The sequence below is a fragment of the Pseudoliparis swirei genome, chromosome 20 (assembly GCF_029220125.1).
Source record: "Pseudoliparis swirei isolate HS2019 ecotype Mariana Trench chromosome 20, NWPU_hadal_v1, whole genome shotgun sequence".
Lineage (NCBI taxonomy): Eukaryota > Metazoa > Chordata > Actinopteri > Perciformes > Liparidae > Pseudoliparis > Pseudoliparis swirei.
The window spans coordinates 21,216,229-21,227,839 of record NC_079407.1 but is presented as its reverse complement, the minus strand read 5'-3'; the positions used below and the strand labels follow the sequence as shown (position 1 = coordinate 21,227,839).

The 11,611-nt window shown below is 46.5% G+C and overlaps 2 protein-coding genes across 4 annotated transcripts; one reads left to right on the top strand and one right to left on the bottom strand.

Moving 5' to 3' along the window:
* Positions 1-3,279: 3,279 nt before the first annotated feature.
* Positions 3,280-4,836, bottom strand: LOC130210954 (uncharacterized). Its single transcript, XM_056441501.1, has 3 exons — positions 3,831-4,836; positions 3,630-3,741; positions 3,280-3,424 (listed from the first exon to the last, which is right to left on the bottom strand). The coding sequence occupies exons 1-3, from the start codon at positions 4,377-4,379 to the stop codon at positions 3,291-3,293; spliced, it is 795 nt and encodes a 264-aa protein (XP_056297476.1). The 5' UTR covers positions 4,380-4,836; the 3' UTR covers positions 3,280-3,290.
* Positions 4,837-8,241: 3,405 nt separating this feature from the next.
* Positions 8,242-10,555, top strand: LOC130210955 (uncharacterized). Of its 3 annotated transcripts, XM_056441503.1 has the most exons (5): positions 8,242-9,246; positions 9,440-9,642; positions 9,779-9,915; positions 10,021-10,368; positions 10,465-10,555. In XM_056441503.1, exons 1-5 carry the CDS (start codon positions 9,239-9,241, stop codon positions 10,474-10,476), a joined length of 708 nt encoding a protein of 235 aa, XP_056297478.1. In that variant the 5' UTR covers positions 8,242-9,238; the 3' UTR covers positions 10,477-10,555. The 3 variants fall into 3 exon arrangements, with proteins under 3 accessions (XP_056297478.1, XP_056297480.1, XP_056297479.1); XM_056441505.1 differs by lacking the exon at positions 8,242-9,246 and having other exon boundaries at positions 9,565-9,642; positions 9,733-9,915; XM_056441504.1 differs by lacking the exon at positions 8,242-9,246 and having other exon boundaries at positions 9,567-9,642; positions 9,715-9,915.
* Positions 10,556-11,611: the final 1,056 nt, after the last annotated feature.

The following is an 11,611-nucleotide window of genomic DNA, read 5'->3' as shown; positions in this document are numbered from 1 at the left end:
TATTTCATTTAAAATATGGATTTTCATTTAAAGATATTCATGTAATTTGCATGCAAAATAGGTCTACCCGAACCAGCGGACAAAAAATTCAACCCGCAGCAACACTTCAAAAGTAGCCCAATATCGCGGGAAAACCGCGGACCTGGCAACACTGCTCTCACTCAAAGGGGAACATACGGGGTCTCTTTGCCTCGTGTCCAGGGGGGAAACAGCGCCCCCAAAGACTTGTGGCCAAAGATATATCGCATCGGAACTACCATAGAGAAGTCTTTGAAGCGAGCATTGTGACGTCACTCAACCCACCAGTTCTAACTGGTTCTGTGCTGTGACGTCGCCTGTGACGTCACGGAGCAGCAAACCAGAGTATGTAATACTAGTGATTTCTAGCAGGCGGCACTGCTCCTTCATTGAAAGGAGTGGGGCGGATCTGTGAGTCCCGTAGAAGGCAGTTGGCGAAGGTTCTAGGGATTTGCCTGCCCTCCCCTGAGTGTCGGCCATTGCCGACACACGTGGGGGGGTTTGTAGGCAATTTTCCTACACTTTCCCGGGTGTAGAATCGCCTACACCTTCTGCAGGTGTGGGGGGGTTCGGTTTGAGTCACCTCGTGTGTCTCTGCCATAAGAATCCCTCACACCCCCCCCTGGGAAGGGAGGTTTAGCGAGATTCACAGAATGGTTGATGGAATTTGTGAATATATATATACATACACATATACAGGACTGTCTCAGAAAATTAGAATATTGTGATAAAGTTCTTTATTTTCTGTAATGCAATTAAAAAAACAAAAATGTCATGCATTCTGGATTCATTACAAATCAACTGAAATATTGCAAGCCTTTTATTCTTTTAATATTGCTGATTATGGCTTACAGCTTAAGAAAACTCTAAAATCCTATCTCATAAAATTTTAATATTTCCTCAGACCAAGTAAAAAAAAATTTATAACAGCTGAGTGTTTGTCAAGGCTCAGGAAACCCTTGCAGGTGTTTCGAGTTAATTAGACAATTCAAGTGATTTGTTTAATACCCTACTAGTATACTTTTTCATGATATTCTAATATTTAGAGATAGGATATTTGAGTTTTCTTAAGCTGTAAGCCATAATCAGCAATATTAAAAGAATAAAAGGCTGCAATATTTCAGTTGATTTGTAATGAATCCAGAATGCATGATATTTTTGTTTTTTGAATTGCATTACAGAAAATAAAGAACTTCATCACAATATTCTAATTTTCTGAGACAGTCCTGTACATTAACATACATAGAGTAGTGTATTCAAAAACATATATATATAATATAAGTGCTGAAACAATCAGCAACATGTCCTGGTTTCAGCTTCTCAAATGTCACGATGGATAAAAATGTCATATATATTTACATTATTATATAATATTTATATACAGCAATAATTGTATTTATTCTCATAAAATATCGATATTTATTCCAAAACAATAATTATATACATTCTCATGTACTAGACATATATATTTACCTTCGCATTGAAAAGGTTATGTTTTCGCATAACAAAAAAAGTTTTAAATCGAATCGCATGAAATTTGGTGGGATGATTGTTTATTATCCGGGGACCATTTGATTAGATTTTGGGATCAATCGGGTCAAAGGTCAACATCTTCTTTTTACCATAGCACGGTCAATTTTTATCCAATTGGCATGCAACTAATGCCAAAATGTTCATAATTCAATGCCCAATCTTGTGATATGCGAAGGTATGCGCTCTACCGAGTGCTCATTCTAGTTTTCAATGCAATAATGCTGCTTATATTCGTCCAATAATTCTTATTGTATTATTTAATTAGTATTACTAATACTATATATATATACAGGACTGTCTCAGAAAATTAGAATATTGTGATGAAGTTCTTTATTTTCTGTAATGCAATTAAAAAAACAAAAATGTCATGCATTCTGGATTCATTACAAATCAACTGAAATATTGCAAGCCTTTTAATCTGATTTATTGCTGATTATGGTTTACAGCTTAAGAAAACTCAAATATCCTATCTCTAAATATTAGAATATCATGAAAAAGTATACTAGTAGGGTATTAAACAAATCACTTGAATTGTCTAATTAACTCGAAACACCTGCAAGGGTTTCCTGAGCCTTGACAAACACTCAGCTGTTATAAATCTTTTTTTTTACTTGGTCTGAGGAAATATTAAAATTTTATGAGATAGGATTTTAGAGTTTTCTTAAGCTGTAAGCCATAATCAGCAATATTAAAAGAATAAAAGGCTTGCAATATTTCAGTTGATTTGTAATGAATCCAGAATGCATGACATTTTTGTTTTTTTAATTGCATTACAGAAAATAAAGAACTTTATCACAATATTCTAATTTTCTGAGACAGTCCTGTATATGTGTGGTCACTTGTTCCTCTCTGTGACCCATCTGTCTCTCTCCGCCTCATAGAAAGAGGACTGCAGGAAGTCCCCCCAGGCCATCTCCTTCCCCATGCCCTGGTCCTTGTACAGGGAGAACACCCTGGAGGGGCAGTAGACGTACTTCCCCAACACCCCGGGTAAGCAGCTGTGAACATGAGGGCTGCCGGGGCCTCGCTTCAGCGGCTTGTGGCAGAAGCGGCACAGGCGACCTGTCGGCAGCGGCTTCGCCGACTTCCTCTTCTTCCTCTCTTCCTTCACCTTCTTCCACTCGGCCCCCCTCTGCTTGGCGGCCTCCAGCTCGCGCTCAAAGAATGGAGACGCTGCAAAGTCCTCAAAGGACATGCGGGGGTCTCTCAGGCCTTCGCATTCATACGTCTTAAAGACCTTGGTGGAGCAGTAGAAATATTTAACTGTCTTGGTTTGGAAGAATAAATGAACTGAGGAACCGTCGGCAAGGCAGCGGGACTTTGGCTGAGCGCAGGCCGGACAGTTCCTCGTCATCTTCTGCTGCGGATGTTACTGCTGCTGCTTGTCCAGGATCTCAGCCACCATCTTCTCCACTGCATCCCGGCTCAGTGACTCCTCCTTGAGAGGAGCCACAGCTGGAGGGTTGACGGTTGCAGGAGGCATGGTGATGACCGGCACACTGACCGTTTGGCTGCCGGTGGTCAAGCTCTGCCACAGCTGCTGTGTCTCCAACACCTTCTCTGGGCTGGTGTTCAGAGAGGAGCTGGTGGGTTTTCTTTTGGCCAGATGCTTGACATATCTGGAGATATGTTGGCATGTGGTCGGATGTAACAAACTGTGAGGGTCAGTGCACCCCCTCTGGACCATGGCGGCGTAGTCGTCATCCACCTGCTTCAGCATGCGTGGAGCTCCGTGGTGTTTAATCAGAAGCCCGTCGATGGCAGCTCGCATGGCTTCTGTCCACCGGCCGTGGTCCAGGACCTGGACGATGCCTCCTGTTTTTATCGGTCCGGTGCGAGCGGCTACATGGAGAGGAGGATACGGGCAGCGGTGCTGTAGATAAATACAGCGTATAAAGCACATGTTGATTACAGTGTTTCTTGGGAGAATACAATTATATGGTGACGTGTTTTTTATATTTTCAGGATTATTGTAAATAAACAATATATTAAGACGATTGTCTTGTTATTATGTCTTTTATTTACACGGCTGGTTCTCAGTGCAAAGTGCATATGAGGGTGGTCGGGGTTTAATTCACCTGGAGCAGACGACGGCCTCCAGGGCGGCTGGAACTTTGCGTCAGACCCCTCGTGGAAGGACAGGATGGGCACAAGACTGGATGGAGCTTCCCTCACAGTGGCACTGGTCTCCTGAAATGAAGCGTCACATGGAGAGGACAATAAGTATTCACAATCTGATCATCATTATTGATAATTGACGGGTCATTTATCTGGATTACCTGACGGTCTGTGGCCTCTACAGCTGCAGGATGCTCCGTCTCCTTGGCGACAGCAGAGGCCATGCTTGGCTGTGTCTTGTGCTTGTCCCAGTTGACAGGAACAGGACGACAGCCGGGCTCCACATAGTCCAGACCGAATCTCTCTCCTGTGTCTCCGTTGGTGACCTGCAGCGCTGGATATTTTGCCTTTGCCGTCACCTTTGCAGACAAATTGTTCAGCTCTGCTATCAACACGGGGTCGAACACGGCTGGCAGCTCCACACCGGGCAGCTTCAGGTCAACCAGTCTCCGGAAGTTCCAGCGCACCACCCCTGTCATGGCCTGCGCCTGGAATAGTTCACAGGAAACCCGGTTCCCTGTGACCCACTGGGCTTGGTGAAAGTGGAAGCCCTCCTGCTGAGAGGGGCCTCTCTCAGGGATCCAGATGGGCACAGCAGCTCCTTCTCCCTTGGTGTAGCTCAGCTGCAAGGTGCCACCAAACCTATACAGGGTTCCCTCCCCCACCTCAGGGTCGCTCAGGCAGCCTCTCAAGATGTGCACACGCTGCATCCTTCATATCTTTAACATGGAGGATTTGAAGAGGAGCAGGTCATTGGCATCTTTTTCCAGGTAGAAGTGAAGCAGGACGTCTTCCACCCTCTGCAGCAGCTCTCGGGGCTGTGGCACCTTGCACCTGCAGCGCTCTCACGTGCAGCTTAGTGGGATTTGGAGGAGAGATCCCACAGAAGGTGTTCGCCTCCTTGAGCCTCTGGAGATCTCCCTGGTCCACAATAAGGAAGGCTGCAGAGAGGAACTGGCAGAAAGGTGGAGAGAGAGTGATGCTCCGAGACTGAAGCGCCGCATGCAGTGGAACAAGTCCAACTAGACGGTTATATCGTTGTTGAACTTGGTCCTTGAGGCGCTGGTGTTCTCCAGGTTCCCAGACGATGCCTCTGAGGTCCTCCAGCAGTCCCACAAGAGCTGCTGCTGAGCTCCAGCCTGCAGGACCCTGAAGGCAGCACAGCAGTCCCTAAAACATGGGAAATAAAATCACAGCTGAAAACATCTCTCAATTTATTGAGTACAAATTGAGCCTCAATATATTTTACAATATAAAATAAAATCAACCTGAAGTGTTCCATCCATTTGTATCTTTTCGTTCAGAAAAAAACAAGACAACTAAACTATATAACGTCCAAGTCAAAAACTGAAAATGATGTTTTGAACTGAAACTAGTTCTTCATACCTGTCCACCTGCTGGAAGCCGGCCTTCTCCACTGCAGCTGCAGTGTAGCGTTGATTCAGACCCTCATACATCGCATGAAGGGACCGGTCCACTCTGACTGCAGCATCAGCTCAGGATCATCCAGTTCTCGTTCATCACGACGTATGATGACATGGTGCCGGATGAGAGCACCACCTTCCTCGCCACTTTGCGGGTGTGGTCGGACCTCAGCGCCTGTCTGAAGCTCCCCTGCAGCAGCAGAGTGAGGTGGGATGAAACGGAGACTCCACACCAGCCGTCAGCATCGGAGTAGCCGCCAAATGCCTCTGGAGCGTCGGCCTGTCTGAGGAGCCCAGTGATGGTTCTCTGGCCGGAGAGCCCTGCCTCAGCATCCCTGACGTTCTGCACGCTCAGCAGGTAGGCCAGGTGAGCTCTCTCGTACTTGAGATGGAGCGTCTCCGTCAGCTGCTTGGCCATGTCCTCCGGTGACCTACCGCTGCGCCTCATCTCGTCCATCACTGACTTGCAGACAGCCTTTTTGCGGGTCAGAAAGTCGGCACCATGTCACGGAAGCGCTGCAGTAGCATCTCCAGCCACTGGGGCTCGTCAGCGTGTCAGTTCTTCTTACAGCACGCGAGTCGTGAGGCTAAAATGTAGTACTGGCTGCTGGTGCCGATGATGACTCTGGGCCTCCCAACTCCAGACGAAGCGACATGAGGGTTAGGACAACCGTGGAGACAGGGCAACACGTAATTGTTCCTGACCCTCTGCATGAGCGCGTGCTCCGGCTTCCAGATGAAAAAAGGGTGAAGCTGGAAATACTTCGGGGACGGCAGGTCAGAGATCGAGTCAATGAGCTCCGCTTGAGGTGGATGACGCCACAGAGACGGCATGTTCATCAGGTGGCGTACTGGACGTGACCCTGGCCACAGCCCCAACCCCTCTAGCTCCGCCTTCATCCACAGCCTCTGCTGCTGAGAGCCACTGAGCCACATCCTGATCACGACCAGGGACAGAGGCTGCAAGCTGGGGTGACGCGTCGACAGAGACGGGAGGAGCTGCACATGGAAGAGATGTAAAACCCAAAACAACATTACAGCACATGTACAATCGGAGGACAGGGAAGAGAGCTCCGTGGTTACAACAATGTCACAGAAATGCACACCTTGATCCAGGACCGTGTGTCCACAGGGGCCTTGTTCTGAGATGGTGAATCTAGAGAGGAGTGAGATCAAATCAGGAAAGGCAAGTGAGACATTAAAAAATCAACATTTAAATATCCTTTCTCATTGCAATGAAGAAAAGTAGAACATGTACCCCCAGGAAGGAATGGTGCTGCTGGTATCCCCGGCTCTGCAGAAGAGGTGTGGGACGCTGGCTTTGCATGTGCTTTGGAACAAAGTTTGAACAACAGATGTGAAAAACTAATTGCTAACAGCAGATGTTATCAATACATGATTAATATACACTCTATAACACCCTGCGGCACTAGAGCACTACACACACGTTTGGTTGTTCCTGATCTTCCCTCACAAGCTGAGGCGATGGCAGCAGCTGAGGAGGACCGGGCAGCAGAGTCTTCGCTGTGGGAGAAAGAAAAATCGAACAGAAAACACGTTGTGAGGAGCGTTGACGCTCAGGATGGTGGAACGTGAGGAGCAAAACTAAATAATAACCTTTACTGAAGCTTTAGCCACAAGGCTCATCTGGCTGAGCAGGTCTCTCCTCTTCTTCTACCGTTTTCATCAGGTAGATGGCGTAGCCAATGTCATTTTCTAGGAGCCATCTGAATAATTTCCCCTTGTATTTACCAAACTGCAGGACGTACTCCCCCATCGCCTCCTGTCGGTCGGACACATCTCCTCCCCGCTGAAGGAGCGCGGTGAGAGCATTGGTGCTCAGCAGGAGACTTGTCCTGAAGCGATAGGGGTCTGTTTTAATCCTCATGGCCTCATCGGAGGCCCGATGGGAACGACACCGCCTTCCTGCCTGGGAAGAAGTTGGTGGTCTTCTTCATCATCTCCTGTGCACAGCAAAACACAACACAGCGCATAGACAGAGTCCCTCACGTTAACGGTGATGAGCATTTGTAATAACTAGGTAACAGCTTCATTTATTACACAGATATAGGCAGACAGACAAAAAAACTAAGTGTTTTATTCTATATTCTGCTTGTCATAGAACTTGAACCCATTTTAAACGTGGGGAACTGTAGTAATTACCCATTCAAACTAATATTATTCATAACGACAAGTCAATGATTTCCTGTTGATGCTGACCACGTTACACACACAACAATATACATTAAATACGTCCCATTCAATACGTTATACTGTGCTAACGTGAGGTTGCTCACAACACACAGTGTTACAATGCTAACCAACACAAGTAAAGTAAACTATAGAAGCATTTGACCAACATATACAACTGAGAACCGTTCATTAAGTAACTTCATTGACAAAATGCGGCGTACTTACGTGTAACTGTTGGTCCGAAAAAGCGCTTAGAAAAGACGCTGCGCGAGGCTCAGGTGTGTGTGCTGCTGCGGGTCCTCTCTCACTCAGGGTTGCCAGGTCTGTGTGACAAAACCAGCCCAATGGCCAATAAAACCAGCCCAATATCAGAACTCAAAATATGCCCGTGCCAAACCATATACACTGCTTTTAAAGTCCAACAGCATTGCTATCATTGCCAAATGTATTGTAATATCTACAAAGTAACACCAAATGTTTAGTATGCCAGCATTAAAAGCAGTTTTCCCGAAACAGTTATTTCACCTAGGTCCTAAAATAGCCTTGTGTAATTTGATACAGTATATTATCATAAATAAAATGTGTGTACGTGCTGATCTGGTGTCAGCTTGGTAGGATTTGGGTACGAATAAATTATTTCATTTAAAATATGGATTTTTATTTAAAGATATTCATGTAATTTGCATGCAAAATAGGTCTACTCTACCCGAACCAGCGGACAAAAAATTCAACCAGCAGCAACACTTCAAAAGTAGCCCAATTGCGCGGGAAAACCGCGGACCTGGCAACACTGGTCCACAGTGAAGTGCACAGTGACTAGACAGTTAAGCGTTCTGATTGGTCAGGTCGACTGTAGACTTCCAATCAGATCGTAGGAACTGACTGTAGACAACCAATCACAAGTCCAACTGCAAGCACGTGAATATTAAGTAGGAAGATATCCGAATTTAGAGAATCCAACTACCGCGGTGACCTACATTATTTCTGGTGAGACTGAATTAATGTATTCATAAGTATTTTATAACCATCACTGTTTACATAATTGCCCCAATTGCCTTTTGGTCATGGACCGAGTAGTTAGCTGGCTCGCTATCCTTCAACATGTAGCTGACGCTAGCGTAACTTTGCCCTGTTACTAGTTTGCGGTTAGCGTCTCGATAAAATATCTTCTAAAGTATACATTTTACTTGTTATCATTACTACTGTTATATCTATATTGTGTTAAGCCGTTAACCCTGAGCACAATGTTCACGTGCTTGAGTGCGGGCCGGGTCGGTTAAGTTGTTTAGCGTCTCGAAAGAGAATCTCTTCAGTCATTATTAAGAACAAAACATCTATTTCGCATCCAGAAATAAACCGTCACTCATTAATCAGCTAAACACTTGACACTCAGACTAGTGTTAATCAAAATGAACACTTCTCAGTGTAGTGTAGATTTAAATAACAACTCTTACCAGAGTTTCGTTAACTCTGTAATGTTAACAGTATGTTCAGTGTTACTTTAACACTCTGCATGTCACTGAGTGTGGTGAGGCCAAAGTACAGGCGCAGAGGAAACAAGCAGGAGTCCAGGTAAAGGTGAAACAAAAAGCTCTTTTTACTGAGGAAAAGTCAAACATGGAACTCGGGTAGAAGGCCAAGTTACACAAGAGACTAACACGGGGAATTAAACAACAGGTATCTATGACGCCAATCTGGCAGGGGACACAGGAAAGAATGGCAGGATACATAAGGGGGGAAAACCACAGGTGTAGGGCAAAAAGAAAGGTCTTCCCCAAACCCCCACAGGAGCTGCTCCACCCGACCTCGGCCCTGGCCCACGCCGAGAAGCTTCTTCGAGCAGAAGGCGTCCCGCTCCATCACGTCAGCTGTGTCTGGGAGAGCTGGTGGTTCCATTCAGCCAGTATGGAAATGCTCCGTTCCACTGGCTCGTGGCCAACGATGTGGGCTACATGAAGTAGTAAGCATGTTATATTATCTTTATTATATTAATACCATCATCATCATGCATTTTAAGTACAATTTATATAGCATGCTTAAAATAAATTCTGTATATATATTTCCACAAAACTATCATCCGTGTTTATTAATCTTCACACATTATCTCAGTGATATTAATGATACAAATACTAAGTTGATGAATATGATTCCAGCATGCTGGACAAGCACAGACTGGAGACAACAAACCCACAGACAAAGGGAAAGGTGGGGAACCAGTGGGTGAAGGACTTCCTCACTGAGGATGCAGAGAGCTTCCCACAAGTCTCCAGTCTGCTTGAGGCCCACATCGACAGTGATGTGTCATCATGGCCAAATGATGAGGCTGAACTGGTTGCTGCAAGCCAGGCTGTGGAAGGTAAGAGATACACAAGTAATAGACAATAGAACATACAATGATACAAAACAATATTTGGGGGTAATTTCTTAGACTTGCTCAACTCTGAAGAGCCTGCACGGATGGGAAAGACATTCCCAGGGTTCCTGTCCTACAGAAGGGACCAAGCAGCAGAAACAGCCTGAGCCCGCTGTCAGCAGGAAACAGCTTGTGTCCTACAGTCAGCCCACGGAGACCCCGTCCACATCAAGGGGTCCGGATTACTCCGTGGAATCACCTCAGAGTGACTCCCCTGTAAGTGATATACTCAGACAATGACAAACAGTTTTTTAAATTGGTTTTTATCTTTTCACAATATTTCCTACACAACAATGAGTACATTTTGTATCCGTGTTGCAGGTGGAGCTGGAGGGTTCGGTGCGATTGTGGGAAAACCCCAATGGCGTCCCATGTGCTGATGTGTCCTGGTTGAAGGAGGACACTGAACGAGGCCTGTTCACCCCCGTTCAAATGTTCAAGGACAGCACTGGCCAGTTGAAGAGGAGACGGGTGATGAAAGCCGACCGCATGTGGTTTTATCCACCAGAACCTCCTGGCTACGTCAAGGGTGCTCTGCCAACTGTGCTGTGGAGCCTGCACCAAGGAGGGAGAAGGAAAAGTGGGCCGGTGGCTTGCGTGGGACCAGGCTATTCTAACCCAACTCAGCGAGGCTCATCAAGCTCAGTTCCCCGCCATCCTGACCAGCAAGTGAGCATACTGAACACAATGTGTGCATTTAACAGACTAATTTAAAAATAATCCCTCAAATCAACCTCCCCATATTGATTGTGAGTTTACTTACAGGCGTGGTGTTGATAAGAGCGTTGTGCGTCTTCTGAGGGACCGGACCGAAGGGAACACTACGGTGAAGGTGTGGCGGCAAATACAGGAGAACCATGTTGAGGAGTACCTTCAGCAGAAGGACCTGTACACCACACTCCTCATGAGATTAGTGGAACCGGGAGGGATCGTCTCGTCGTTCCAGGCTCCACCTCCTCCAAGAGAGCTCCCCTCCGCACGGCTCTTGCGCCACGCCGTCCTGCTAGCAGAGGCCAACAATGAGCAGAAGTACCGCAGCCAGATCCTCTCCAACCTCCCTCCAGCACCACACCAGCCGGCAGTCCTCCCTCCACCCCTCTACCCTCTGATGGAGTATGTGCCCACACCCAGCACTGCAGGGACTAAAGTGCTGAAGGGAAGGACGGACATAATCAGACCATTGTCCCGGCCTCCACCACCACTTGTTCTACTATCCCTTAGGAAAACCCTGCCACCTGCACCGTCACCAGACCTGTGCCCTCCCTCTCTGCATCCTCAGCAACCGCTGAGACGGCTGGTCCCTCCACGCAGCCCATACTGCCTGCCTTGCTTACTCCATCAGTCCCTCCAACTCTGCCCACAACGCCTGCTGCACATGACCTGAGCCCGCCATCCTGGGCGAGGTCTACTCGGTACAAGCGGAAGGGTGCGGAACAGCCCTCAGCAGTGGACTTAAAGGTGTCGCGGGTACAGAGTCTCCCAGTCTGTTCATGCTGTGGACAAGAGACCCAGGGACATAAAAAATACCAAAAAAAGACTTTCTGCCCTGTGCAGCAGGAAGGATCGATCTCAAGCATGCGGCGCAAAAGCCGGTAGAGCAGGTGTATCGCGGTGCTTTATTCTATGGTTTGCTTTGCAACTTTAATAAAGAAACATCAACATCAAGTTGTTTGAAACAGCGTCAGTCCCACCCACAGTCTTCCATAGTCATGGAGAAATAATATACGATTACGCTGGGTTCGTCAAACCAAGACGTGGTTACATTTGATATGGAACAAAACACGGGTACGATTGCCATTTTTTCCATCTCGTATGAACGAAAGGAAGAAACATTAAACCAGCAACTTTACTTCAGCTAAACCACAGTCTGATTATAACACTTTTCTTGCTGTTATCTGAAAACATTCTTGAT

Bases quoted from the DNA above. Each gene is read 5' to 3' on its own strand.
- LOC130210954 (XM_056441501.1), bottom strand. From the start codon at position 4,379: ATGCAGCGTGTGCACATCTTGAGAGGCTGCCTGAGCGACCCTGAGGTG. The intron at 3,742-3,830 runs GTAATCCAGATA...GCTTCATTTCAG, and splicing joins TAGAGGCCACAGACCGTCAG to GAGACCAGTGCCACTGTGAG. The intron at 3,425-3,629 runs GTGAATTAAACC...ATTTATCTACAG, and splicing joins GAGGCCGTCGTCTGCTCCAG to CACCGCTGCCCGTATCCTCC.
- LOC130210955 (XM_056441503.1), top strand. The intron at 9,643-9,778 runs GTAAGAGATACA...CCTGTCCTACAG, and splicing joins TGCAAGCCAGGCTGTGGAAG to AAGGGACCAAGCAGCAGAAA. The intron at 9,916-10,020 runs GTAAGTGATATA...TCCGTGTTGCAG, and splicing joins CACCTCAGAGTGACTCCCCT to GTGGAGCTGGAGGGTTCGGT.